Here is a 27,033-nt window from a genome sequence, read left to right as displayed (position 1 = left end):
CCTCCTCACTAGCTATCACTCTCCATTTCTCCTCCTTTTTGTAGCTAACCTTATGGAAGAAACTACAACAGGTGCCTCCTCTCCCTTTCCTTTCATTTTCTTAACTCTTTGTAGTCTGACTTCTAACCTCGTCATTCAGTTGATACCGTTCTCTCCAAAGTTACTAATGATCTTAAATTGCCAAAATGAATGACTTTTCCTCAAATCCTCATCCTTTTTGACTTCTCTCAAGGCTTTTGCCACTGTCAGTCCTCTTCTTGATGCTCCTTGGTCCAAGTTCTACTCTCCTGACTCTCCTCCTCCCAGCCTGCCTGCTCCTTCTCTGTCTCCTCTGCCAGATCTTTATCTATGTCACCACCCCTAACCAGGGATATCCTTTAGGGACTTTGTCTTGGACCCTTTTCTGTCACTCTATTATTTCACTTAGTGACCTCATCAGCCCCCATGGATTCAACGATCTCTATGCAGATGTTTCTAAGATCTATTGGTCCAGCCTTAACTTCTTTGCTGATTTTCATTTTCACATCTCCAACTGCTTACTGGACATCTCAAATTGAATGTGCCTTAGAAATCTTAAATCCATCATGTCTAAAACTGTACTCATTATTTCCCCCTCAACCCTCTTATCTTCCTAATTTCCCTATTACTATCCAGGGCTCTATTATCCCCTCAGGCTCACATCCTAGGTGTCCTTACTCTCTCTCACTCCCATATCCAATCTGTTGCCAAATCCTGTGGTTTCTGCCTTGGTCACATCTCTTGTACATTTCCCCTCCTCTCCTCTGACATTGATGTAAGCCCTCTTCACCTCAGGCTTAGAGTACTGCAGTGGCCTGCTGGCTTGTATTCCTGCTTTTTCCTCTACTCAACTGTCAAACTGACCCTTCCAAAAAGGCAAGTCTTTCTCCCTTCCCCTCCTCTGCCTCCCCCATGACATCAACTCCAGCGGTTCCCTGTTATATGCAGGATCAAATATAAAATCTTCTATTAAGCTTTTAAAGTCCTCCAGAACCTGGTCCCTTCCTATCTTTCCATCTTCTTATACCTTACTCTTCTTCACCTACTCTATGATACAGCGACATTGGCCTCCCTCTTGTCTTCACATCTTAGCTTCCCTGGTTTCCTTCAAGACTCAACTAAAGCCCCAGATTCTCCAAGAAACCTTTCCTAATCCTCCTTAATTTTAGTGCCTTTCTTCTGAGATTACTCATTTTATCCTCTATATCAGTGGTTTCAATTTAGAACAGAAACAGGGGAACTGTGCATAAGGATCCCTGTGGGTCACAGATTGACTTAGAAAAATACATTAACCTAGTCTTACATATTACTAATATTAACATTATCTTTGTTCTGTTGTATTTTTGTTTGGTTAAATGTTTCCCAGTTGCATTTGCTGTAGTTCATTTTGCTCGAGTTCAGGCTGTTCAACACGTGGGCTGTATATATCTTGCTTATACTTAGTTATTTGCATGTTGTCTCCTAGAATCCCTCCTGCCCCCTTTAGCCTGCAGGCTTCTTCAAAACAATGATTTTATTCCTTTTTTGTTTTGTATCCCCAGTCCCTGGCACATAATAAACACTTAATAAATGCTTGTTGACTCTTCCCCTCTCCTCAAGTACTTTGTATATTTTGCATGTTGACTTCTAGCCTCTTGCCCGCTGCCAATCCCTATGGGAAACAATCAGCACCTGGCCTCTCCAGTATGACCAGAAACAGATTAAGATGTGATTGGGAAATATTTAACAAAAAAACTAAAAGTAGAATAAAACTCTAAGTCAATATGCTGCCTGCAGGAATCCCTAGGCATGGATCTGTGTGGCCTCATTGCTGGTGGAGTTTGACACTTCTGTACCTTCCCAACTTGGCACCTTCATACTCCCAATTTGGCACCTTTGTACCCCCAATTTTGCACCTTTGTACCCCCAATTTGGCCTAGAGATTTTCTGATCAAGCTCCTGTCAAATGACTGAACCTCAGAAACTGACATGCTTCTATCAGTAGAAAGGACATCACAGAAGAAGTCTGATCATCTGCCTGGTAGCTGAACCTTCCCTCTGTTTCCCCATTTGAATATCCCGGAGGACAGCGACCAGCTGACTCCTCCATTGGTATTCTCAGTGCTCAGGGAAGTACTGACACACAGGACGTGCCTAATAAAGGCTTCCATCGTTCATTTCTTTTGCATATACATACATGTATATATGTATGTACATGCTCTCTCCCCTTATTAGAAGGTAAGAGTCATGTAGGGAGGGACCTTTAACTTGTGTCCTGGTCATCCCAGTGACTGGCATACTGCTTGATACTTAATAGAGGGGCAGTAATGAAGATAATAGAGCAGACAGAAAGACACAAGAGCATCAGGTTTGAGGGATGACGGTGTGCAAGTCGTGTGAAGGATAGATTAGAGAAGGCTCATGGGATCCTTATGAGGCAGGATTTGAAGCCAGGTCTTCCTGACTCCAAGGTCAGTACTTTCTACTGCACCTTGGTGACATGCCTGCAAGCAGGGGTGCCAATTAGGAAGCTATTGCAATAGCCTAGGTCACAGGTGGTAAGGCCAGAACTAGGGTAAGACTGACTTTGAGTGGTGAGAGATGTTGTGATTCACCAGCCTTGGTGGTGATGATGATGACGATGACGATGATGATGACGACACCAACAATATAAACCCTTCAAGGGTTTACAAAATCTTTTCTGCAGCAGAGTGCTATAGGGGCAGGATGACTGGATTTGGAGTCCTGCCTATGCCATAAACTACTTGTGTAGCAAATGTTATTCAAGCTGCTCTGATTAGTCAGCTTGCTTGGTCCTGTTTCCTCGTCTTTAAAATGAGGGAGTAGGGTCAGTTATGTCTAAGGTTCCTTCTAGCTCTCTCATTCTAAGGTACAATGTTCCATTTTTAGGGGGTATAGTAATTTTCCTTCCCCTAATTTTGCTCCACTAAAAATTAATGCTTGTAAAACACTCTCATTTTTTTTTTATTTAAAATGGAAAAAAAACAATTCTAGCCACAGAGGAGCTAGTGAGTGAGGCAGGGCCCTCCTATAGGCCTGCTTTGCAGTGAGGGGACTTTACTTGCTGCTTTCCTCAGGGGTTAGGTTTGGAGACCCCTTGAGCACCCTGCTTCCCCAGTCCTTTCCAAATGAAGCTCACGGGTGACTGCTTTCTGGCCTTTTCACAAAAGGGAAGGGAAACAGGCCCAGGGTTTGAACTGGTCTTGAGTGGTCTCTAAGGTGATGAAACTATGGGCCCCAGGCACTCTTCTCCTCTCCCTGGGCTGGTCACAAGCAGTTCCCTCTGAGGGCCCCGACTGCAGCTGTCTTCCCAGGCCAGCCCACCACTATAAAGTCTAATTTGCTTGCTGGTTTTATGCAAGTTGTGGATAAAGGTGCAACAGACTCTCATCCAAGTGTAATCTACTTTCCCTGGTTATTTAATTCCATTGGCTGGAACCCTTTGCTCCTCCCAGACTAATTAAGGACCCCTAGTTTAGTGCTATTGATTGATTCAGTAGAGCTGCTGGACCACAGAGCATCCCATGAAGTGACTGACTCAATTGGCCACCACCCTGACAAAGCCTGGCTGCCTCTGTAAAATCAACCATCCCAAGGAGAAGGAGGGGACCCCTCTTTATTGACACCCAGAAGGTGTCTTGGTAGGCATGGAGAAAAGGTGATGGGTTTTAGGGTTGGACTAGGAACACTGCAACTGACTTTTTGAGAAAGGTGAGGTTAATCACGACCCTCTATAACAATTAAAGAATGTTAATTGTTTTATGGGACACATCTGTATTTTGCAGCCTTTGCTGGGGTATTCCAACCACCAGACTTGCAGTCTCCTTGGAAGAGATGGAAAAGCTCTTGTTATTACACAAAGACAAACAAGGACTGACAAAATATCTTTTGGGAGTGGTACCAAGTTAACTTGTTGGCCTTAACAGATACCAAGGAAGTATCCGAGGGAGCAATGGTTTGCAAGATATCAACTTTTCATTTAAACTAACTTTAAGCTAATTCCAAGGGAAAACAGAATTTCCGAGTTCAATTCAAGGACATAGAAAGATGGCTTTGGGCAGATGCAGACTCAATTATAAAATTAATACTGCATAAAAATCAATTACATTGTAGAATCAATACAGTAGAAATCCACACAGTAGAAACTAGAGCTAATATTAATTTTTGTCTTAAAATGTAAAGTATCCAAAGGAGAGAAAAATGTCAGGGTTTTGGAAAAAATCAAAACAAACCCCAAACCAGAGAGAGACCTTGAAAAAGGGAAGGGAATAAGTGTATGTGCCAGGAACTGTGCTAATAATGATCTCATTTTATCCTCACAACCACCCTTTGAGATAAGTGCTATTATTATCCCTACTTTATTACTGAAGAAACTGAGGCAAACAAAGGTGAAGTGACTTGCTTAGAGTTACACAGCTCCTTGAGTGTCTCAAGCTGAATTTGAACCATGGTCTTCCTGACTCCGGGCCTGGTGCTCCATCTATTTCACCACCAGCAGCCTTAAAACATTGACTGACTTTTATGCCTACTCTCCCATCTCTATCTATGTAAGGATGTAGGCCTCCTTGGTGAGGGGATTAGCAGAGCATGGCAGGCTGTTGAAGGCAACATTTAGTATGGCTTCATCAAGAACAGGTCATGCCAGTGTAGACTCATTTCCTCTTCTGACAGAGGAAGACATGAAGAATGTTGTGGACATAGTTTACCTAGACTTTAGCAAAGGTTTTGATGAATTATACCATACTCTTTTTTGTGGAAAAGATAAAGATATGAATTACAAGAGAATACAATCAGATGGATGCAGAATTGGTTGGATTGGCCAGATGCCAAGAGCTGCCATTGATGGTCCGATATCAAGGTGGTAGGATGTCTCCAGTGGAGAACCACATGGATCTGTGCTCTTTGACATTTTTATCAATGACAGATAAAAGCGTAGAAAATATGCTCATCAAATTTGGAGAAGATTCAAGTTGGAAGGAGGAGTCAAGACACTGGATTAAAGGGTCAGGATCCATCCAAAAGGATCTTAAGAAGCCAACACAAGGCTGAATCTAAGAAGATGAAATTCAGTCTAGATAAATATAAATTCTTGTACTTAGGTAACTAAAAATTAGCTTTACAAGTGCGAGATGGGGGAGACCTGGGTTGATAGCATGTGTTCTGAAAAAAGATCTATGTAGTGGATTGAAATTACAGTTATTCCTTCCACATTGCAACTTTCTCCATTGTGGTTTCAATATATTTTGGGTCGGCATAAGAAACTAAATGGGAATTTGGGGGGAGTTTTGTAAAAGTGGCAACAACATGTGAAGACCAGCCAACAACACAGAGTCTATGAGCAAATACTTAACCCAAATATAAAATAAGGTACCGTAAACACCGCATAAAAAAAAAAAGGAAAAATTCAGATGTCTTCTTTGGAACGCAGAGAGGGCCAAAAAATTTTACTCGGATTTTCTGGATTGTGGGGTGCCAGGCCCCTACCCCCCCAAATGTGGAAGGGATAACTGTATAAGTTCCATGTGAGTCAGCACTGAGAAGAGGCAACCAACAGAAAGAATTCCACCTTGTTCTGCATTCAAGGGGAAGGTTCTTTCCTGCCAAGAAGCATGGTTAAGTAAAACACCCTGCCTCTGGGTCTTTCTTTGTCACTGGTTTTCCTCCCCCACGTGTGACCCGTCCTTCTGAGGCCACTTTCTGGGGACATCATTCTTATCACAACCATTTCCCACCGTGGCATGTCAGAGGGCTGAGTCAAGGAGGTAGAAAGTAGAAACAAGGCAAACCTTCCTAATAGCAAACAGTCAGACACCGACAGATGCGGCCCAGCAGGTTCCTATCTGTGGGGATAAATGGAAATCAATGGAAAAGCCCCCATGGGAATAAAGAATCTATGAGGTCCACAGAGCTCCAGGCCTTCCTGATACTGGTTTATAGAGGATTCAGCAAAGAGCAGTTCTCAGGGCCTTGGGCCCCTGGGCTCCAGGTCTCCATGACACAGGGCTCCTCTGTGCCCAAGGCCAGGCCCTGGTTCTGGGCATTGAGGATGAACACCCCAAGGAAGCTGCCTACATGCCCACTAAATAAAGGGCAAAGAGATCACAGCCATGGGCACTCCCCCTCTCCCCCCCAGGCAGGACGACGGAAGACTGCTGGGGGCAGGGGGGAGGAACCAGGCAGCAGGGCTGACCAGAGGGCCTGATCGGCCGGACCGTGGGGGTGACCAGATGACTGGAATAACCCAGCTGGCAGGAGTGGCCGGAGGGGGTTGGGGCCGTGGTGACCGACTGGCAGCGGTGGCCCGACGGGGGATGGATGTGATGACCGGACGGCGGGGGTGACCAGACTAACAGCTGCACAGCGGGCCGAGAGCCGGGCTCGCCGAGGTCTGCCCCCTCTCCTCTTCCTGGATTTTTACCCACACACTGGGCAGACGATGAAGGAGGAGGCAATGTCTCCTCCCGGCCTTTGGGTCTGAACTCGAGCTGTTTACCCTGCCTCCCCTCCCACTCTGCCTTCAGACCTCGTCATTCCTCCAAAGTTAATAACCACCCCTTCAGTGCCAAACCCCAGAGCCCCACAGAAGACCAGGCAGGGGAGGCGGGGGAGCAGCGCAGAGGCCCCTAGGGCTTTGGGCTCTTGTAGCCCCCCTTCAAAGAGAGGGTTGGGACGGGAAGGGGGGCGCCCAAGGCCGGCTGCGCCCCCACTCTCGTGCCCCACCTCCCATGTCCCAGGGCACCGCTTTGAGCAGCCGGCATGGCCGAAGCTGGCTCAGCCTCACTTGTCCCCGGGCTGCTCCCAGAGGGTGCCACCCTGCATTGTTGAGAGTCTTCCTTTCCTGGGAGTTTCCCCTGTCAATGAAACCCAGGTCTGTCCCATCCTGGTCCCTATCATGTTACTGAAAAGGGATCAACCATATTTCAGACACAATAAAAAGACCACTATTTAAAGAAACACGGATGAATCCTAAAGTGAAAAATTCCTTTGTCATGCACATGATCACCCTCTAAATTCTTATTTTTTTGGACTCTGAAAATTAGATTTTCTGACAACTCTGAGATGAAGAAGGGGCTTACAGAAAGTCTGCCACCTTCACTTTCACCAAAATCCCCTTAAAAGCACTCAGTGGAGGCAAATGACCTATGGGCCCTAGCATGGAGGGATGGCAGGAGAGGAGGCAGAGACTTACAGCCACTTGAAGATTGTTGGTTCTGTCAATAAGTATATTCAGTTTTTCTTCTCTTTTCAACATTTTGTCAATATTCTGTGACATTGAATTTTTGACATCCATCACTTGACTTTTCAGACCAGAAATCATGAATTCACCTTGACTTTGATTGTATTTCATCTGTGAGAAAAAGAAGAGGCTTATTTTGTACAAATATCCTTCATGTACATGTACATGTAGCCATTGAAGCACAGGTGCAGAAAACTTGTCTCAGGTGAGGGAGACACCCACAAGGCGCAAGGAAGGCAGTAAACATCCAATTCCAAAAAAGCGCAAAAGCATTGGATTGGCTCGACCCCACGCCACACCTCTAAAAGGTAATAGGGGATCAATATCAGCATATTCAATAAGTATTCGATCAAGTCTGTCTAAGTAAACTACCTTTGTCATCTTCCTGTAGGTGACATTGAAGCAGACTCGGAGGGGCACTCATTATGTCAGACCTCTGGTCTGTAAGGTGGGAGCTGAGAAAAAGCCCCGAGGAAGCTGGAACTTGACTTAGAGCATCAATAGATGGGGGGTTGGAAGATGGGTTGAATTCCCTCTCCCTCCCTCTGTGGCCAGTTCAAGGCTTGTTTCGGACATGTCCCATTTCGGCACTCCTCCATCCACTCTGCACCTTTCCATGGATGGCCTTTTCTGGTTGTGGGTAGGAAGGAGGTAACTTAACTCTACTCACCTGGGACCCAAGCAGCTGCACACACAATTTTCCACCACCCCTGTACCCAGCCTGTCCCCAGATCATGATAGTGTTGGGCTCTGGGCTTCAGGTGCCCAGTACATACAATCTATTCCTTCCCCTAATATATACATACACACATACATACATCCATTACCCCCCTCTTCCTTTTTGTAGAGGCAGCTGGTGAAGCCCTGTATAGAGTACTGGGCCTGGACTCAGGAAGACATGAGCTCAAATCCTCAAATCCAGCCTCAGATACTTACTAGTTGTGTGACCCTGGGTAAGTCACAGGACCTAGCACATAGTACGTTGCTATATAAATGCTTCTCTTTTCCCTCTCCTCCTCTCCCCTCCCCTCTTCTCCCCTTCCCTCCCCTGGGAAACAGAGAGTAGTATAAGAAGAGCAAGCAGGGATTGATTACAATGACATTATCTTTTCCCTAAACCCACACATGTGAGAGAAATTATTATTTCTTTTATATTAATAACCAAGTATTAATTGAAATGAAGGTTTTCCCTTTTTTTCTCATTCAGAAATAAGCCCCTGTAGGGTACGTAGCCAGTCTCTAAAAGGACATTGCTGATAGATGAGTTTGCCCAAATCCTTGGGGTACGTGCTTATACCATCTTGGGTTGGACCCTTTCCAAAGAGAAAACCTTACAAAGAGAACGTAATCTAAGAGAAATTTGACTCTTGTGCCACTCAGGCAGACTTGGGTAGAGGTAAATCCCTTTGCCTAGATTGCCCAAGGCAGAATAAAGACGAGTAAAGATGAATAAGAGGGATATAAACCAGTCAAGTCCCTCAACCCTCATTAGAATATCCCTGCCTCTCATTATAATATTCATTTTCTCATTGTTAACCAATCCGGGTTGATTTCCACTGTTGGAAACAATCTTCCAAGGGCATATAAACACTGAGAGTCCTCCATGATTCTTTGGTTTAGGAGAGAAAGCTAACTGGCTATTTTATTATCTTCTAGCCACAATTAATAAAATTATTAATTACCCAGAAACTCTCTCAGACTTTTCATCCATGTTTTCACACGTTTTCCTTCTAATTTTATTTGCATTCATTTTGCTTTTCAACTTTAAGGAATCAAATTTATCTATTTTACATACTATGATCTCTATTTATCTGTAATTGTGCTAAGTATTTCCTCAGCTCCTCTAATTTGTGACAAAACCTTATATTTAGGTCATATTGGAGCTTATTTATATTATATGGTATAATATATTGTCCTAACTCTAAATTTTGCCAGATTGCTTTTTCAGTTTTCCCAGGAGATTTGGTAAAGAGTGAATCTTTACCCTAGTAGGCAGGGTCTTTGGGTGTAATGAACATCCGGCTATATTTTGATTTTTCTATTGGTTGATGTTCCTATTTTTAAAGAAGCTCAAGAGAATTTTGATTATTGTTTTTTAGTAAAGTTTGAGATTTGGCACTGCTAGGTCTCTTCTTTATTTTTCATTTTTCATTATTTTCCTTGATATTTTTGTCCTTTTGTTCCTCCAGGTAAATTTATTATTATTTTTTGAGCTCTATAAAGTAGTCCTTTGGTAGTTTGATTGATAAGGCACTTAAAAACTGAATTTAGTTAATGTCATTTTTATTATATTGGCTCAGTCTACCCATGGGCAATTAGTGCTTTCCTAATTATTTAGGTCTGTTTTTGTTTCTGTAAAGAGTGTTTTGTAGTTCTATTTATAAAATTCCTATGTATGCCTCAAATATCGCATCTATTACGCAGTTATTTTGAACGGAATTTGTCTCTTCCTGCTAGGTTTTGTTGGTAACATATAGAAAAGTTGATGATTTGTCTGGGTTTGTTTTACATTTCACCACTTTGCAAAAGTCATTAATTTTTCCAAATTTTTTTTTGTGCTTGGATCTCTAGTCCTCAAAGTTAAATATGATTTGGAGAAAGTGACAATAAAAGCATCTTAAAGGTTAAAGAGGTACCATCAGTACTTCTGCTTCTTATCCTCTCACTTCTTAGCTCTTTGTAAGCTGGATTCTGACCTCATCATTCACCTAAACCTGCTCTAACCAAAGATACCGATGTTCTTTTAACTACCTGATCTACTGGCCTTTCCTCAATCCTCATCCTTCTTGACGTGCTTGCTTGTTAGCCTCTGAAACTGTGGATCTTCCTCTTTTCCTTGACAATCTCTTGATAATAACTTTTCATGATATTGCTCTGTCCTGATTCTCTACTCTGGCTGGATCTTCACAGGTCATTTCCACTAAATGTGGGTCTCCACTAGACTCTGTCCTGGGTCTTCTTCTCCATCCATACTCTTTCATTTGGTGATTTTATCAGCAGCTGGCTTCAATGATCATCTCTGAAGGATGACTCCAAGATTTCTTTGTTCAGCTTGGACCTCTCTCCTGACATCATCTCATACATTTTTTACTGGATGTCCTATGGACATCTCAAAGTCAGCATGTCCAGGGTACCCCTATCTTCCCAGTCACACAGGCTCAACACTTAGGCATCATCCTCAACCCTCCCTCTCTACCCAATCTGTTGCCAAGTCCTGTTGTTTCTCCTTTCAGAACATCTATTGCATATGCGCCCTTCTCTCTTCTGACTCTGCCCCCACCCTGGTCCTTGTCTTCTTCATACCCTCATACTGGGACCATTGCACTGGCTGGCTCGGTGGTCTCCATGTCTCAAGCATCTTCCCCAGTTTAATCCTTCCTCAAATCAGCTGTCAAATTGATCCTCCTAAAAGACCCTATCGCCTCCTTATTCAATAACTTCCAGGGGCTCCCTCTGACCTCCACGATCCAATATCAAGTCTTATTTGGCTTTTAAAGCCCTTCCTCCCTTTCCAGGGGTCTTCTTGCCTCCATGTGCTCTGTGATCCTCACAGACAGCACTTGAGCACTTTCCCTGGCTGTTGCTCTGCCCTGGATTTCTCTCCCTCATCTCTGTCTATATTTTAATGTTGAACTTAGCGGGAATACTCAGCCACTGAGCCACTGCAGCTCAGATCTCCCGAGCTCGAGAGACTCCCTAGCAGGAGGGATCACAAGTGTGCATCACCACACTTGGCAGGTTGGGTTCTTTAAATTCTCTCTTTTGGTCCTGTTCATGTGGGCATTTTTATGCTGTTCAACTAGTCATTAATTTCATTCAGGTTATTAATTGTGTTGGGTAGAATCAGACAATCTCTGGTAGTTTCATTATCAGTTGTGAACTCCTTTTCATTTTGGGTATTGGCAGCTTGGTTTTCCTCTCTCTTTAATCAGATTAATCAATGGTTTCCCTATTTTATTAGTTATTAATATCTCCTACAACCTCTGCTTTCAATTTTAATTAATCTTCTTTTTCATCCCCGGTAAGGTTCTACTTTCCAGAATGAGCCTTTCCTAGTCCTCCTTTATCTTAGTGCTTTCCCTCTGAGATTACCCCCAATTTATTCCATATAGATCTTGTTAGTACCTAGTTGTCTGCATGCTGTCACCTCCATTAGACCGTGAGCTTCTTGAGAGCAGAGACTGTTTTGGTTTTTGCTTGTTTTTTGGCTTTCTTTATATCCTGGTGTTTCTCACAGCACCCAGAAAGCAATAGGTGCTTAATAGATACTTGTTGATTTGGCTCGACTCTTTCTGCTTATTGCCTTCATTCCTTTAACTTGTTTTCTAGCCACAGCAAGCATGCCTGGCACTACATAAAGTAATAGTGGTGGTAAGGATATCCGTGCTTATTTCTGATCTTGTGGGAAAAGTCTCTAGTGCTCTTCCATTATAGACAATGCTGGGTCTTGGTTTTATATAGAGACTTGTTGTTGTTGTTTAAGGACCATGACGTCAGGAAGACGACTGGCGAGTGAGTTGGATTTAAGTGAGGCAGGGCTGTGCAAAGTCAGCAGCCTCCTCTTTCCTCTGCAGCCATCTGGGTCCAGTGGCAAGATGCAGATCAGAACAAGTGAAGATGGCCCCAGATGCAGTGGGAGACTCTAGTCTTTTCGAGCTAAGATCTTTCCTAGGTCTCAGTTTGTCTGAGACAATGCCCATTCAACCATTAAGCTAGGTAAGAAATGAGGCAGAGAATGGCCTCTTTGCCTAGTTAAAAAAAAATCAATTTGGAAGGGGAAGACTCTCAGGCTTTCTGGGGCAAGAGGTCTTCTATCATATAATGATTTATTCCTTTTGTTAAATCTATACCTTGGAGTAAAAACTGCACACAGCAAGTATGCTTCTCTCTAGAGCTGAGCCATTATATTGGGTTCTTCTAACGAGGGCTAATTGAAACACAGCTGATCCAGTGAGGAGGAAGGTGTTTTTGAGTGATACCAGACATTTGAGAGTTAGTCTGATTGGATGAATTTGAACTGCTTTCTCCCTTTAGGCTAAATGACAAGGAGCTGCTACCCAGATAGGGATAAAGTTAGGGGATCAAGGTCTCTAGGAACCAGAGAAAGCCTCACACTTCCTCAGAGGTCTCTGTTGTTGGAATGAGATAGGGACTTAGCAATGCCTGGTTCTTTTGGTGAGTTGGATCAGGTTATTGGCAGCAGTGCCACTTGATGATTAAACAAATGTAAGTGATAATGCCATCCTTCAAAAGGTGGACAAAATGAGGAGGGGGTGTGCTCTTCTGAACTTGAATCTACCCTATGAGGAGGAACTGGTTCCTCATGTGGGAAGGCTGGAAACTGGGAGGAAATGAATACTCTTCAAAGCCTGGCATGGCCTGAGAGGCACCTGGGATATGGGGAGAAGAGACTGCAGAACATCAAAAGAAAGGATTAGGAGGATCCCAAGGATCTTGACTCTAGGGGAAGTCAGTTCAAAAGGGATGAATGAATGAATGAAATTCTGAAGATAAAGAGGGAAATAATTCCAGAGAGGAGGGGAAAGGAGAGACTGGTTTGGCTTTATGGAGAATGTAATGACCAAATTACATTTGATAAAGATTCTGATTGAATGAAATAGCACTTCTTTAGTGCTTACTACATACAAAGTGTTTCTACTGATCTCTGGGGATATGTCAGATATATTTACAGATTGAATCTGCATCATTAACATCTTCCTCCATTACTTTCTTAATTCTATACAATCAACTAAACAGTAACTCAAACTTGGATTTGTTGTGTTGGCTGACTTCTGAGAGGTGAACACTCACTGTGAAAATTCAACCACCGGTTCTTTGAGCCAGGATGGCCTGAAACCAGTTCAGTCCTGATTGTATCCCTGTGCTCTGGCTATGAGGGGCTTGGCTAGAGCAGGGCTGCTGCTCTGGGAGTTTGGATGCTTCTGGGGCCTTGGCACTTACCAGCAGTTGGTTAGGGGTTGGTGATGATAGTGGAGATGAAGCCAGGGCAGGCAACAGAGGATAAGCACCAAAGTATGGTGTAGTTAATCCCATAAAAATAGCACCCCTCTTTTTGTGGTTGCAAAGAACTGGAAATTGAGGGAATGTTCATCAATTGGGGAATGACAGAAGAGGTTGTGGTATGCGATTGTGATGGGATATTATTGTGCTATAAGAAATGATTAGCAGGATGTTCTCAGAAAAACCTGAAAAGACATATAAACTGATGCTGAGTGAAGTAAAAGAACCAGGAGAACATTGTATACAGTAAGGGCAACATTCTGGGAAGATCAACTTTGATACATCTAGTTTTTCTCAGCAAAACGAAGATCCAAGACAATTCCAAAAGACTCATGCATCCAGAGAAAGACCTATGGATTCCGAATGCAGATGGAAGCATACTATTTTTACGTTTTTTCTCATGGTTTTCCCCTTTTGTTCTGATTCTTCTCTTACAGCATGACTAATGTGGAAATATGTTTACATGATCGTACACATATAACTTATATCAGGTTGCTTGCCATCTTGGGGAGGGGGGATGTGAAAGAAGGAAGGAGGAAAAGTTTGAAACTCAAAATCTTATAAAAAGTGTATGTCGAACACTATCTTTACATGTAATTGGAAAAAATAAAATACTATTTTAAAAAAATGCTCCCAGAGTGCTAAAATGCATAATGAGCTGAGGCTTGGGAGGAATGTGAAGCATCGTAAAAGGTGGTTTTGTTTTCTGAAGTTCTGTTCCAGAAAAGAGAATATTCTAAGCCTGGAAAAGGCCACAGCTCAGGGAGCTATAATGATGGTAAATGAGCATGGAGCATGGAGCAAACCCAGAACCCCTCCATTTTCCTTACTATTTGGGCTGAGAAACATAGAACAAAATCTAGGAGAAGGAAGAGACCACTTTGAGGGGTTAATCTGTGAAAGAGCATGGGAGGGGTGCTGAAGCACAGGCCAGGGGCCAGGATGGTCCCAGCTGTTGTCTCTCCTGAAGGAACCAGAGGGCAGTCTGTCATGGAGAGGAGACCAACCTTGTCTTTGATTCCCGGCACCATTTGTGAGAGGCCTCGTTAGTGAACACCAGAAAAGTGGCTTCATCGATGCTGTCGACTAGGGATTTAGGGCATTTCTGAGTCTGATTCCTTGTTTGGTTCCAGAGATCAAAAAAACCTCACCATATGTGTGCGGAGGGCCAAGTAGTTTTGATGATAAGTGCTGTGGGACATAGTCTTCAGTCTGAAAATGCTCACTCCCTCTTTGTTTCAACTTTCCCCCCATTATTTCCTTAGAGTAGAAGATTCTAGGCTTTTTGTTCCTCTGAGTGAAGTTTTTTATTGTCTGGTTTTGTGAAGTGATCCTTTGGCAGTTGGGTCCAGCATTTGTAGAGCATTTCTCATAAATTGGGAGTTGACCGAGAATTCGGAGTACAATGGCAGCCTCCTTGAGGGTGGGGGATGCTTTGCTCTGTTTTTGTATCCCCTATACTTAGGTCAGTGAGTGCCACACATTGGGTGCTTAATAAATGCTTTCTGATGGACTCCCCATCCTGTTTAGCTTTTGTCCAAGTTCTCAGTCAACAGTAAACAATTAAAACTCACCATGTGCCAGGCACAGTGTTAAGCACTGGGATTATAGAATATAAACGGAAATACAGTCCCTACCCTCAAGGAGCTTACCTTCTGATGGGGAAAGCCAACACATAAAAGGAAGCTGTAAAGTGGTGGGGGTGAAGATGCCTAGGGTGTCTTGGGGGATGGTAGAGAAAATCCTGAGTCCAGATTGGAGAGGAATGAGACATGCCTGGCCTGGATGCCCCTTCCTTAAATGGCAGTTCTGGGAGAAGCCGTTCACTCAGAGGGAGGACCCCAAGGGCTGTGGGGGCTTCCAGTGGCTGAATTTCAGGGCTGGTGGGAGCTTCAAGGATGAAGAAGATTCCAGGGCATGGAGTACCCCAGGTTCTCCCCAAAGTTTGTGAGGGTACCAGTGGGGAGCTGGCTACCTGCCATCTCTCACTTTTGCCATGTGACCATCCCCATCTTTTTTTCACGAGTGTACTCAGTTTGTAAATTCCTAAATAATTAATAGAAAATTATTATATAAACTGATTAATTAATTTAGGTAGTTTTTTTTACTACATTGACGCAGCCCAACTATGAGCAATGAGTAGCTCTCTAATTATTTGTGTTTATATATTTCTGTAAAGAGTATCAAGTCTTATAGATTCTGCCTTTTCCATACCTCTTGAGGTGACCCTGGATAGATCACTTAATCTCCCTAAACCACAGCTTCCTCATTCTAACTGGAGGTAATGATACTGGCAGCTCTTACCATATACATTGTACAACAGTATGAAGATCAGATGACCTGGGGCTGGTCCAGCCTTTGGTGAAGTCTTAGAGCAACAGAAATGCCAGCTATGACTATTATTAACTCTACTAACATCCTAGCCCAATCCCTCATGTTAAGGGCTTAATATGGACCTCTGGAAGGTTTGCCAGATGAGCACCAATGGTGGCAGATTCTACCAAGGCGGAGAAGCTCAGAGTGTGGGTCCAACAATGGACAGCAAGGTGCCCGGCCCAGACTCAATGCTAGATGGTGGGGAGGTGATGGATTTTGCTTTTTCTTCAGTTATTCAAGAAGGCTCAGAAATATTTTAACCTGTATGGTGGAGGACCCATCCACACTGTTGTCCTCCGAGCTCTCACAGGGAAATATCATGCTCTTCCTTTAGGTCTTTTGAATAGGAGCAGAACTCTCCAGCCTATGGTACCCATGTGTCAGAGCACACACACACCTTTTCATAACTCCGAGGTACACCTTGACGTACTTTTTAAGGATCATGGCCACAATCGCACCAAATGGTCAGTGGACTTCCAGGCTGCTTACCATGCATCTCCCCAGCACTTGTTGAAAGTCTGCGACAGTTGAATTTGAAGGAGGAAAAGGTTCTTGGAACATCAAGGGATTTTCAGAAAAAGTTCTACTCACCTAGAGAAAGCAATGAAAACATTCATCTATAATTACGTCTATGGAAAAATAACTGAAAAAATTACAAAAAAGTGAAAGTACATTTCAGGTTCATAGCAAAGGCCTAACAATACAAGATTTTTAACTCTTTAGAAGCATAGTGTCCCCAGTATTTAAAAATGTCTCCAGATTGCCTCTGTTCTGGTCTTGGCTATCCTAGCTCTGTAAAGTGAGGGAATTAGACTAAATGATTTCTAGCGCAGGCTGCAGTTCCCTCTGGAAATAAGAGTTATTCACATTTGAATCTCATTTAATCATAGAATTTTCAAGTTGGTAGAAGGTGGGACTAGGCAATGTTTAACAATGGGCTCTCTGAAAAAAATGTACCCACAGCCCACTTTTCAGTTTAATCTGCATTATTAATCTTTTCCCCTTCACTGTCTTACCTCTAGACATTCAACAAAATGATAAATCAATCCCTGGTTGGTAGAGCTTCCTAATTTCTGATGTATAAATGCTCACACTGAAAATATGACAATTGTTTCTCTGGAGCTGGTTTGAGATGGCGTCAGCATACTTCTGGTTGGAAGATATCTTAGAGGTGATGGGGTCCAACTTTTTTTGTTTTTCTTTCTTACCTTGCTATCTCCAGCATCTGGCACACCAGACTGCACATAGTAAGTGCTTAATACATGTGTGTTAGTTGTGAGCAGGTAAGGGTGTGGTGTCAAAGAACCCAACTCCCAACCAACCTAGGTGGACCATGTACTGCCTGGAAGTTGGTGGAGAGAAGGCTGGTGTGTCGTTGTGTGACTGAAGGAGGGGGAGAGCTGGTATGGGAGCTTTGAAGAGGACAGACATATACACTACCAGACTCTCTTTGGGATGGACTCATGACAAGAAAGAAAAAGAAAGACTTTGGAAATGGCAGACAAGTAGGGGAAGCTAGTGACTCAAAATGTCTCTGATTTTCAGCTTCCTTCCTTAGAGACTTTGGGGAATTTCCTTGTGGGTGAGATCAAGGCATCTCTTCTGGCTGAGTCGAGACCCCACCCCACTTTTATACTCCTAGAGGGAGAATGCTTTAATTCTGTGCATTTTGTGGTATATTCCAATCTGTAGAATATCTCTGATTTCTGTTTGGTATCTGGACAAATGGTTCTACTCATTATTTAATAATAAAATACTAATCCTACGATGTGCTAGGCAATGTGATAAGAATTTTACAACTATTTTCTCATTTGATCCTCACAACAATCCAGGGAGGAAGATGCTACCATTACTCCTATTTTATAGAAGAGAAAACTGAGGTACACAGAGGCTAAGTGACTTGCTCAAGGTCATCCAGTTAGTACATGTCTGAGGTTGGATTTGAACTCAGGTTTTCTTGGCTCCAGGCCTGGTGCTCTATCTATTGTACTACCAGTTGCTTGGGATGATCTTCTGCGTAACCAGTGTGTGGTCCATGTGGACAGACATCATCTCTACAGGCATCATACACATTTCACATGGTGAGAAGAGCCATGAGCTGGTGGCTGCCTAGCCCCATCAAAGGGTCTAGGGAAGCTTTTCATAGTCCTCTACCCCCACAGCCTCTGCAGCCCATCCACAGACTGGGGTGACTCTATATATGTGGCACCAGCTTCCTGTCTATGGCTCATCTGCCCAGTGAATATTTAAAACTGGATTCCCTGTAAAAATCTCAAACTTTACATATGTAAAACTGAATTCATTATTCTTCCCCCCGTGTGGCTCTTTTTGTCAAGGGTCCCACCAACTCTTGAGTCAACCAGGTACCCATCCTCAGTGTTATTCCTGATTTCTTACCCTCCTTCATCTCATATAGCCAATCAGAGGCCAAATCTTGTCCTCCCTACCCTAATGAATGAATAAATGAAAAAGACTTCAGTGAGTGCCTCCTACGTGCCAGGTTTCATGCTGCCCCATGCTGGGGATTCAAATACAGAATGAACTAGGTCCTACCTCCTTGGAATTTAGCTATCAGAGTAGTGATCCAGGCCAGTAGTGACTAGGTTAGTCTGGGGGATGGTGAGGAGGGCAGCAAGGCAGCTGATTGACGGGTTCTTACCAGGAATGATATGGATCTGATTACTCTTCAGAGAGTCACCTCAGCAGGCATGAGAAGGCAGGGCTGAAGGCAGGAGTTGGGTTCACAGGTGTGAAGGGGGAGAATCTCAGAAAGCATGGTGTCTCTGGAGCAGGGAGGTTATGGAGAGTGCCCACCAATCAGAAGCAAGCTGGCATCTTTCAACTCTGGGCTTGCTGCAGCTGTCCTCACCTCCTGCCAAGAGCCTCTATGTCAGCTTCCTCGCCTCAAGGCTCTCCCGGGCCAATGCACTGTACACACAGAGCTGGCCAAATGCAGGGGCATCCTGTCCTCAAACTCCAATGGCTCCCAGTTGCTTCTAGGATCAATGTAATTTCCTTTGTTTGACTTTTGAAGCCCTTTGCAAACTGACCTGGACCTACTTTGCTAATCTTATCCATTAACCCCTTTCCTGTCCTCAGTGGTCTAGCCAAAGGGCTCTTCTTCCCATCCCTCTTTATGCCTTTGCCCCCACTCTTTCCTAGACCTGGAATTTTCTCCTTACTCAAGTTGCTTTCCAGATGCCCCTCCCTAAGACCTTCCCTGCCAACAGGTGGACCTTGTAGTTACTTTTTACTTGTTTTGTTATGCATATATATATATATATATATAGATAGATAGATAGATAGATAGATAGATAGTAGTTGCCCCCCTGTCCCTTCCCCGCCCCCACCATGAGAGCTTCTAGAGGTCAGAAATGGTTTCATTGACTTTGTATGCCCAGGGCCTACCCCATCGGGCACCTGGCACATAGTTGGAACTTAGTCATCTTTGTAGACTGATTATTGTACAGGTTAAACAGGTAAGTGGCCAAATGACTGTTGATTCTATGTGTGTCTGACTTAGAAACTGAGCCATGTAACCAAAACTTTAGCACACATGGATTGACATGAGCAGAAGCTGCATTTAATAGTTTTTGCTGTTTTCTTGTGTTCAACTCTTTGAGACCCCATGTGGGTTTTTTGGGGCAGATACTGGAATGGTTTGTTATTTTCTTCTCCAGCTAATTTTACAGATGAGGAAACTGAGGCAAGCAGGGTGAAGTGACTTGCCCAGGGTCACACAGCTACTAAGTGTTTGCTGCTGGATTTGAGCTCAGGACTCTAGGCCCCACATTCTACCCATTGCACCACCTAATTGTCCTCCATTTAATTGGAAATGGAGATCGACACAGATGACTCATGGATACAGTTTGTGAGTCACAACAGTCTAGCTTATTGATTTTTCTATAAATTCACATTTGTTGAAATCTCTAATTTGAACTGCACATTGGTCAATAAAAATGAAAACTGAGCTTGTTCATGCCTTATCTCTTGTAAGGAAACCACACAATATTTGAACCACAGCCCCGAACCACCAGGAGGCCAGGATTGGGTGCTTGGCTCAATCTCTTTCTTTTTGGCTCACAAGTAATATATAAGAAATAGTGATTTATGGTCCACCAAACTGCTAGATACTTTTAACTAACAATAAGCAAGGACGAGCTATTGAAATGATGAAGGTTCTAATAATACTCGTATTATAAGGAATTTATCCTATATAACATCCACTTATTGGTTTCAGATATGTATGTGTGTATGTGTGTGTGTGTATACACACTTATTTCAGTAGGTGAAAGCATATTTTGTGATTTCATGTGTTCCAGTACACCCTCTCTCAGTGGCAATTATCATCCATCCCCATGCTTCCGTGTAGCCAAATGGTGGCCAATCCTTCGGGTATGAGCAATTCTGAATTTAGCTTCTTGGATGACAAATACACCTCCAACACCCTGGGTCAGGTGGCGCCAAAGTGCACAGAGCACTGGCTCTGAAGTTAGGAATTCTTATCTTCTTGAGTTCAAATCCTTCCTCAGACATCTACTGTGTGACCTTGGATAAGTCACTTGACCCTGTTTACCTCAGTTTCTCATCTGCAAAATGAGCTGGAGAAGGAAATGGCAAAACACTCTTGTATCTTTACCAAGAAAACCCAAATGGAGACAGGGAGAGTCAGACGGACTGAACAAATGCGCCTGGTTCAGATACAAAGTCTTTCTAGCTCGGTATCGGATTTTCTATAGAACTCCCTCACCCATACAGATATACACACAAACACCCCTCTCCCTCAGACCTATGATTTCACCATCTGATCATGATTCTCCCTCTGCCTAACAGGTGTCAGCACCTGTTTGGACTCTTCTAGAGTGGCCTGGGCAGCATGATGTTAAATGCCATGCCTGGTGTCAAAAGGGGTCCGTCTGAATGAGGACTTGAGCTCAGGTCTTCCTGACGTCTAGTCCTGCTTTCTATCTGCTCCACTGTGCTGTCTATCATGTGTACACATACACACAACATAAACACTGATATTTGTGAAATGCTTTGTAAACCTTGCAGTACTGTAAAGTAACCAGTCCTTATGATCATGTCTGCCATGTATGCATTCTTAGCCAATTTTCCAATTGAAAAGTATCCTGATTTTTCTGTAAGTTGTCATTTCTTGATTTTTTTCTCATCAATCACTCAGGGTAATTGAGTCAGATTCCCTTTTTCCAAAACTTCTCCAGAAAAGAAAGATATAAAAGCAGGGGAAAAGGTGAAGGGTAAGATTGAGGATGGCCTGAAATCTTCATAGATCATGACTGCACCATTCTCCATCTACTCAGTGCTAGTTTTTATAGTCAGAGTCCTACATATTTGTGATTTTGGTCTCTGAGGTTAGACTGCTTATTTCATGTATGAATCAGAACACAGAAATCTTACAGAAATTTGTAACTGAAATAGAGTTCTTAACTAGCCTAAAAAATTCCTTACCTCATCAAGAAATGCAGACGGTACAGTAACATCCAAAGGATTGTCTGTGGTGCACAAGTAAGTGATTCCATCAAGCAGGAGAGTATGGTAGACATAGCTTTGAAAAGATACGTACATTTTCATGATCATTTTGTAGAAATGCATCTACCTACTACATAGTTAACAAACAAAATGAAGAGAAAGACAGGTGGCTTAATCGAGCTGCCTCTATCTAGGAAACTCTAGCTATGAAAGAGTGGACATTTTCCCTAGTTAACCCCAATGGGATGTGGATTTCATGCCATCTACAGCACAGAATTTTTAGCTTGTCGCAAAGCATAGCTCAAGTGTTCCCTTTGATATGTTTTATGTTTTTCTTGAATTTCTTTTTTGTTCAACTGTGTGTAGATTCTGTCTTCCCCACTACCTCCTCCCACTCTCCCATAGATTGGAAGCTTCTTGAAGGCAGGACTACTTATGTCTCTGTAGGTCTTTCACTTAACATGGTACCTAATAAATCTTTGTTGAAATTAAATTTAATATATTTAACATTTGCAAATAAACTATTTATGTTCTACCCAAATGCCATCTCAATCTAAGTATACATTTCAAAATAGCCTTGTCAGATGCCACTCATTTGCCCTTGGGGGTGGGGTCACATTTTTGTGCTGGCTGTATAGAAAAATGTTCATTTGCTTAAGCATCTCTTTACTTTTGGAGAGGAAGGTCCCCAGTGCATAGCACAGGGCCTTGATGCACAGTAGGTACTTGACATGGGCTTGTAGATTTGCAGTTTATGTTTCTGGCACTTGTTTACTGTGGGGGATGTGGGAAAACTGAAGGGAGGTCCCTTTGGCACATCCCCTATGCCTCAGTCTACTCAACCATTCTATCTTAATTATATTCCAGTTTTTGATAGATTCCCCAGTCTAGGAGGGCTGAAGACAGCTAGATAATTTAGGAGCAAATTTATTAAGTGACAGTCTTCATTTTAATGAGGGGCCATTATCACTGCTCAGTTTGACCCAGGCAGGACCAGCCTTTGCATATGAAGGAACTATTAGCAGACTCTAGAGTCATGGGCCAGGAGAAGTAGAAGTGACAAATGTATCCTTTCCATATATAAATTCTCAGTAGTCTTTAACATTATCCCTTCCACACTGGGACTTTCTCCATCATGGTTTTGATATATCATGGGTCAGCATAAGAAATTAAATGGGAATTTTTTGGGAGTTTTGCAGAAACCACAGATGACACAGAAGTTTAGAAACTCAGAAATGCATAAATTATATGTACAGTATTGTATAATATCAACATATTTTATCTTTGAATATCATAAATATTCAGTTCTTCTCTGGTGTGAAGGGAGGGCCCAAAGATTTTACGTGGATTTACCAGATTGCAGGGGCACTGCTCCCCTCACTCCTTTGATGTAAAGGAGATAACGGTACCCTTGGTTTACTTAATTTTTTTTGACAGTGAATAATACATGAACTCCTTCCCTCTAAAACATCTTTATGTCTAAATCTGGATATTTGTTGAGAAAAAAGTTTCTAATTTTTCCAGACACCAAGGTAGTTGTTACTGTGAATCACTTGCATGATATGAAGGGAAGATCTTGATCGTTCAAACCATCTTTAGTATAACTGAATAAAGCTACAATTAGTCTAATTAAAGTCATTTTATAGTATCATTTACTCTGCACCCTATTTTTAAGCAGTAAGATCATTAAGTGAGAGCAGCTAAGAAGTAATCTGCGCAGCCCACAACCCTAGGACCCCTCCCCCTTACCTTCCAATTCGGGCTGTGGTCTTTTTCTCAGCTTTTAGAAGCACTAGCTTTAGCACTGATGAAACTGCGTCCTAAAAATAAACTATTAATGCTCAGTCTGTTGTAGAGAAACAAATAGGAGATGTATAAATATACACTTGCTCTTCCTTAATAAATGAACTAGATCATGATAAGCTTAGCCTGGTTTGTGAGTAATAAATATTATGTGCATTATAAATATTCATGTCCACTGGAAGAAAAAAGGATATAAATCATAGATGCACAAGCCACACAAGAAAATCAGTTTCAGTGCTGCATAACTGTGTTTTGATTCGGTTTCTACCATGGACAGGACCACTTAGTCACATGGTTTTTCATCAGCACTAGTCATCAGGGGACCAATTTGAACTGGGCATTAAAATATGGCATTTTCATGGAATTACTGTCAGATATTTAAGGATCTCATCTGAGCCTCTATATCTATCCAGACTCAAGAGTTCAACTGAAACTCAGTCAAAAAAAAAAAAAAAAAGCTTTATGATTCATTGCTTTCTTTTAGAAAGAGGAGAGATTGCTAAGTGTCCTCCCTATTTCTCTTTACAAATTCAATATCAATCACATTTACACTAGCCAGCGATCCCCAAACCTTTTTCTCTTGACAAGTGCCCTGAAGAATTCTGCACATTGAAATTTGTGTCAGCGGGCAGGGCTGTGTGGGCATCTGCCTTTCAAAAAAAGCCTCCAGTTTTGTCTGGTGTCTTGCAGGCTGATGATACCTGGTCACTGGACCCAGATGACTCCAAAGGACAGACTGAGGCTGGTGACTTTGCTCAGCCCTCTCTCACTTAAATCCAATTCACTTGAAAGTCATGGCATCACATCCCTGATGTCATGGTCCTCTTGGAGAATGAAGTACAGACCTCTGCATGCTCATGACTGGACCCTACCACCATTTAGGGAGTTTATCCATTGAAACTGATTAATCCCACCCTTCTTCTACTTCCCAAACCTCAGAAGAGGCTACAGATCAATATTCTAGATAGTAACATTGGAAAATTCTGGGTCATTGTTAGGAAAATGGGAAGAGGGGGACAAGTGAAAAACAAAAATGCCTCTGCAAAAGGAATTACCAGCTTCATAGATCCAAAGCTCAAAAGGACCTTGGAGGCCAATTAGTCTAACTTTTATTTTACAGCTGAGGAAACTGAGGCCTGGGGGTTATTAGGTCATAAAACTAGTGCCAAGAGAGAGGCACTTAAAAAAAACCCTTAAATTTAAGTAAATTAAATTTTAAATATTTCAAAATTTAAAAGGGTCAGAACTATTACTTTTTATAATAATAATAATAATAACTAACATTTATATAGGGTTTATACTATGTACTAGAATATGCTAAATGCTTATAAAAGCTGACATTTACATATGGTTTACAACATACCAACACAGTGCTAAGTGCTTTGCAAACATCTCATTAGATTCTCACAATAACCCTGGGAGATAGGTTCTATGATGATGCCTGTTTTACAGAACAGAAAACTGAGGCAAACAGATGAAATGACTTGCCCAGAGTCACACACGTGTTTCCTAGTGGATCATCATGGACTTTCATAACTTTCATCATATAATACATATACTATACATATACAGCAGTCATACACTACACTGCAGTCTCAGGGAGCTCCTGGTCCACTTGCCAGGGTCCCAGCTCATCCTGGGTCAGAGGCAGGACCTTTCCCCAGGTCAGCTCTTTCCTAGACTGCCTCTCCTACACTAGAACTAGGGAGAAGGCTTGTGCTCTCGTTCTCTTCTTTCCTTCATCCCTCCTTCTTGGGGAGCAAACTCTGCCTAACCGTGGCAAGTCTCACTTTCTTGGCAATTGATCATTTCATGGAACTGCCCTGGCCCTGGGAGGTAAAGCCACTCAGCCAGGATGGGTCAGAAGTGACACTTAAACTGTAGTCTTCCTTTGTGGTTGAAGTCAACATTCTGGCTCCGATTGCTAAATGAGATCCTCTGTAAAGCGCTTGATTCAGCACCATGTACACAGTAGGTGCTTAATACATGCTTGTTTCCTTCATTCCTTCTCCCTCCCTCCCTAAAGCAGGGGCCCAGAGGCTTAGAACTGCACCAAGACTTTTGGTACATGAAAGTCTCATGAAATACAAGGCAGGAGTTGGGCAGATCCCATAGGTATGCATATGGTGGATAGAAATATACAATAAAATGTTTATTAACTCCATAGCTATACAATCAAGTGTATAATTAATTTAATTAAAATGTAAATTAAATTAAGATAGGGTCTTAATTTTTTTTAAAGTCAGGAGCTGTCAAAGGCCTGGTAGATGATGAAGGGGGATTCACTTTCCTTTCCATTGGTACTTTGTCATTGCGGACTCCCTAATTACAAAGCCTTGCCCTAAAGCGGGACAGCAGGGAGCATAACCACAGAAGAAGAGACTGTGGTCTCAGAGGACCCCTTGAGGTAACACGTAGTGGGGCCATGAAGGGGGAGGACCTCGTGGCCCGGAGGGGCGGCTACCTGATAGGAGCCTCTGGTCAGGGCCAGCTCAGCCAGGATCACCCGGCCATTAGCAATGCAGCTGTACGTGATGGTCATACCGGTTCTGGGCTCCTCAGCCTGGGTAACCGCCCCTAACGGCTGAGGCGCCGCCAGCGCAGGCGCAGTGCTGTGGAGGGAGGGCCACAGGTGCGGCCCAGGTGGAGGTGGTGGGCCAGTGAGGCCAGGAAGGGGGCGGGGCTTCATTACGAAGGGGCGGGGCCGTATCAGGAGGCATATATTTTTCGCGTAAATTAAAAAAATCATTAGGTCAGTTTTTGTGCTGTGCTCATTCAGCGCCTCACACCTAAAAACCTCATCTGCAAAATGAAAAAACAACATTTGTAAAGTGCTTTGCAAACCTTAAAGCATGTAAATGCTAGCTGTCATCATTATTAGCTTACTAAATGTTCTACCTTATCTGTCTTTATCTGCTTCAGTCTGTCTCTCTGTTTCTGCCTCTGTCTGCTCTCTCTCTCTCTCCTCTCTCTTTTCTCCCTCTCCCTTTCTGTCCTCTCTCTGTTTCTCTGTCTCTCTGTCTTCTTCAGCATTATTTAGGTGCATACTGTATATACAGAACTATGCTAGCTATTGAACAGATACAAAATTTAGATAAGATGGGGTACCTTCCCTCATGCAGTTTACAGTCTGATACGAAGATAAGACACAAACCATGATAACTAGGCTTCACTCATCTGGATTCCTCTCTCCAACATCTCCTACCCCGCTGGATGCCTTGCCTCTCCCCTGCCCACCTCACTTTTCAGCTTCCTTTTGTGCGTTGTCTTCTCCCAATAGAAAGTAAGTTTCTTGAGGGCAAGTACTGACTTTGGAGTTTCTTTGCCTGCCCAGTGCTTAGCACACTGCCTGGTATATTGCAGATGCTTAGTAAATGCTTATTGACTGACTAGAATGTAAAATGTTGAGTGAGAGGTGCATGAGACTGGGGGATTCCAGGGAAAATAGCTTGGCTTCCCACGTACCGTCTTCAACCAAAGAGAACGCCACCTAGTGATGTGACAAAAAAATGGGAACAGAAGAAATCAAAGGGATAAAGGAAAAAAAAGAAATGAAAATGTTGTAATCACGTACTGCTCCTGACACCCCTACCTCCCTCCTGCTCTCAGCCTTCCTCACACGAAGCCTCTGTGGCCTGGGGACCCGACCCTTGAGAAGGTGGCCGGTTTAAGTATCCCCTTTTAGAACCAGAGTCAAGGAGGACCCCATTCCTGGGGAGTCACTGAGGGCTATGAATCAGATTAGCATCTGAAGTTCTGGAGGAGAGAAAGGTGTATCTCCAGGAGAGGACAGTGAGCTTGTATATATATATATATATATATATATATATATATATATATATATATATATATATATATATATATATATATAGCCCCAGCTATATATTAGCATTCCAGTCCTGCCTGTCCCAGCCGAATCCTTTCACTCTGTTTCAGTGACTTGGGACCCTGTTAACCGGACCAGCTACAGAAGGCAGCCTAGGAATTGAAGAAAGTCAGGGACTGTGGGAGAGAGAGGGATCCTGAAACGCAAAGCTGGAGATAGAGGGGGGAAAACCGGCAATAACTGAAGGAAAAGAGCCGTTATA

The 27,033-nt window shown here is 43.0% G+C and overlaps 1 protein-coding gene across 2 annotated transcripts in view; it reads right to left on the bottom strand.

The window, feature by feature from the left end:
• LOC140514004 (vesicle-associated membrane protein 7-like) overlaps positions 1-25,581 on the bottom strand; it is a 38,230-nt gene extending 12,649 nt beyond the window's left edge. The window contains exons 1-5 of one of the 2 annotated variants that reach the window (XM_072623951.1): positions 25,410-25,581; positions 22,892-22,962; positions 21,122-21,218; positions 16,142-16,243; positions 7,208-7,366 (exon numbers count right to left, since the gene is read on the bottom strand). In XM_072623951.1, the coding sequence (XP_072480052.1) occupies positions 7,208-7,366; positions 16,142-16,243; positions 21,122-21,218; positions 22,892-22,962; positions 25,410-25,487 (507 nt within the window). In that variant the 5' untranslated portion in view covers positions 25,488-25,581. The remainder of the gene's footprint in view (positions 1-7,207; positions 7,367-16,141; positions 16,244-21,121; positions 21,219-22,891; positions 22,963-25,409) is intronic. The other variant, XM_072623950.1, reaches the window with a different exon arrangement.
• Between the last annotated feature and the right edge of the window lie 1,452 nt (positions 25,582-27,033).

The sequence above is a fragment of the Notamacropus eugenii genome, chromosome 7, assembly GCF_028372415.1.
Source record: "Notamacropus eugenii isolate mMacEug1 chromosome 7, mMacEug1.pri_v2, whole genome shotgun sequence".
NCBI lineage: Eukaryota > Metazoa > Chordata > Mammalia > Diprotodontia > Macropodidae > Notamacropus > Notamacropus eugenii.
Note: the sequence above shows the minus strand (reverse complement) of the source record. Positions and strands in the feature narration are given on the sequence as shown.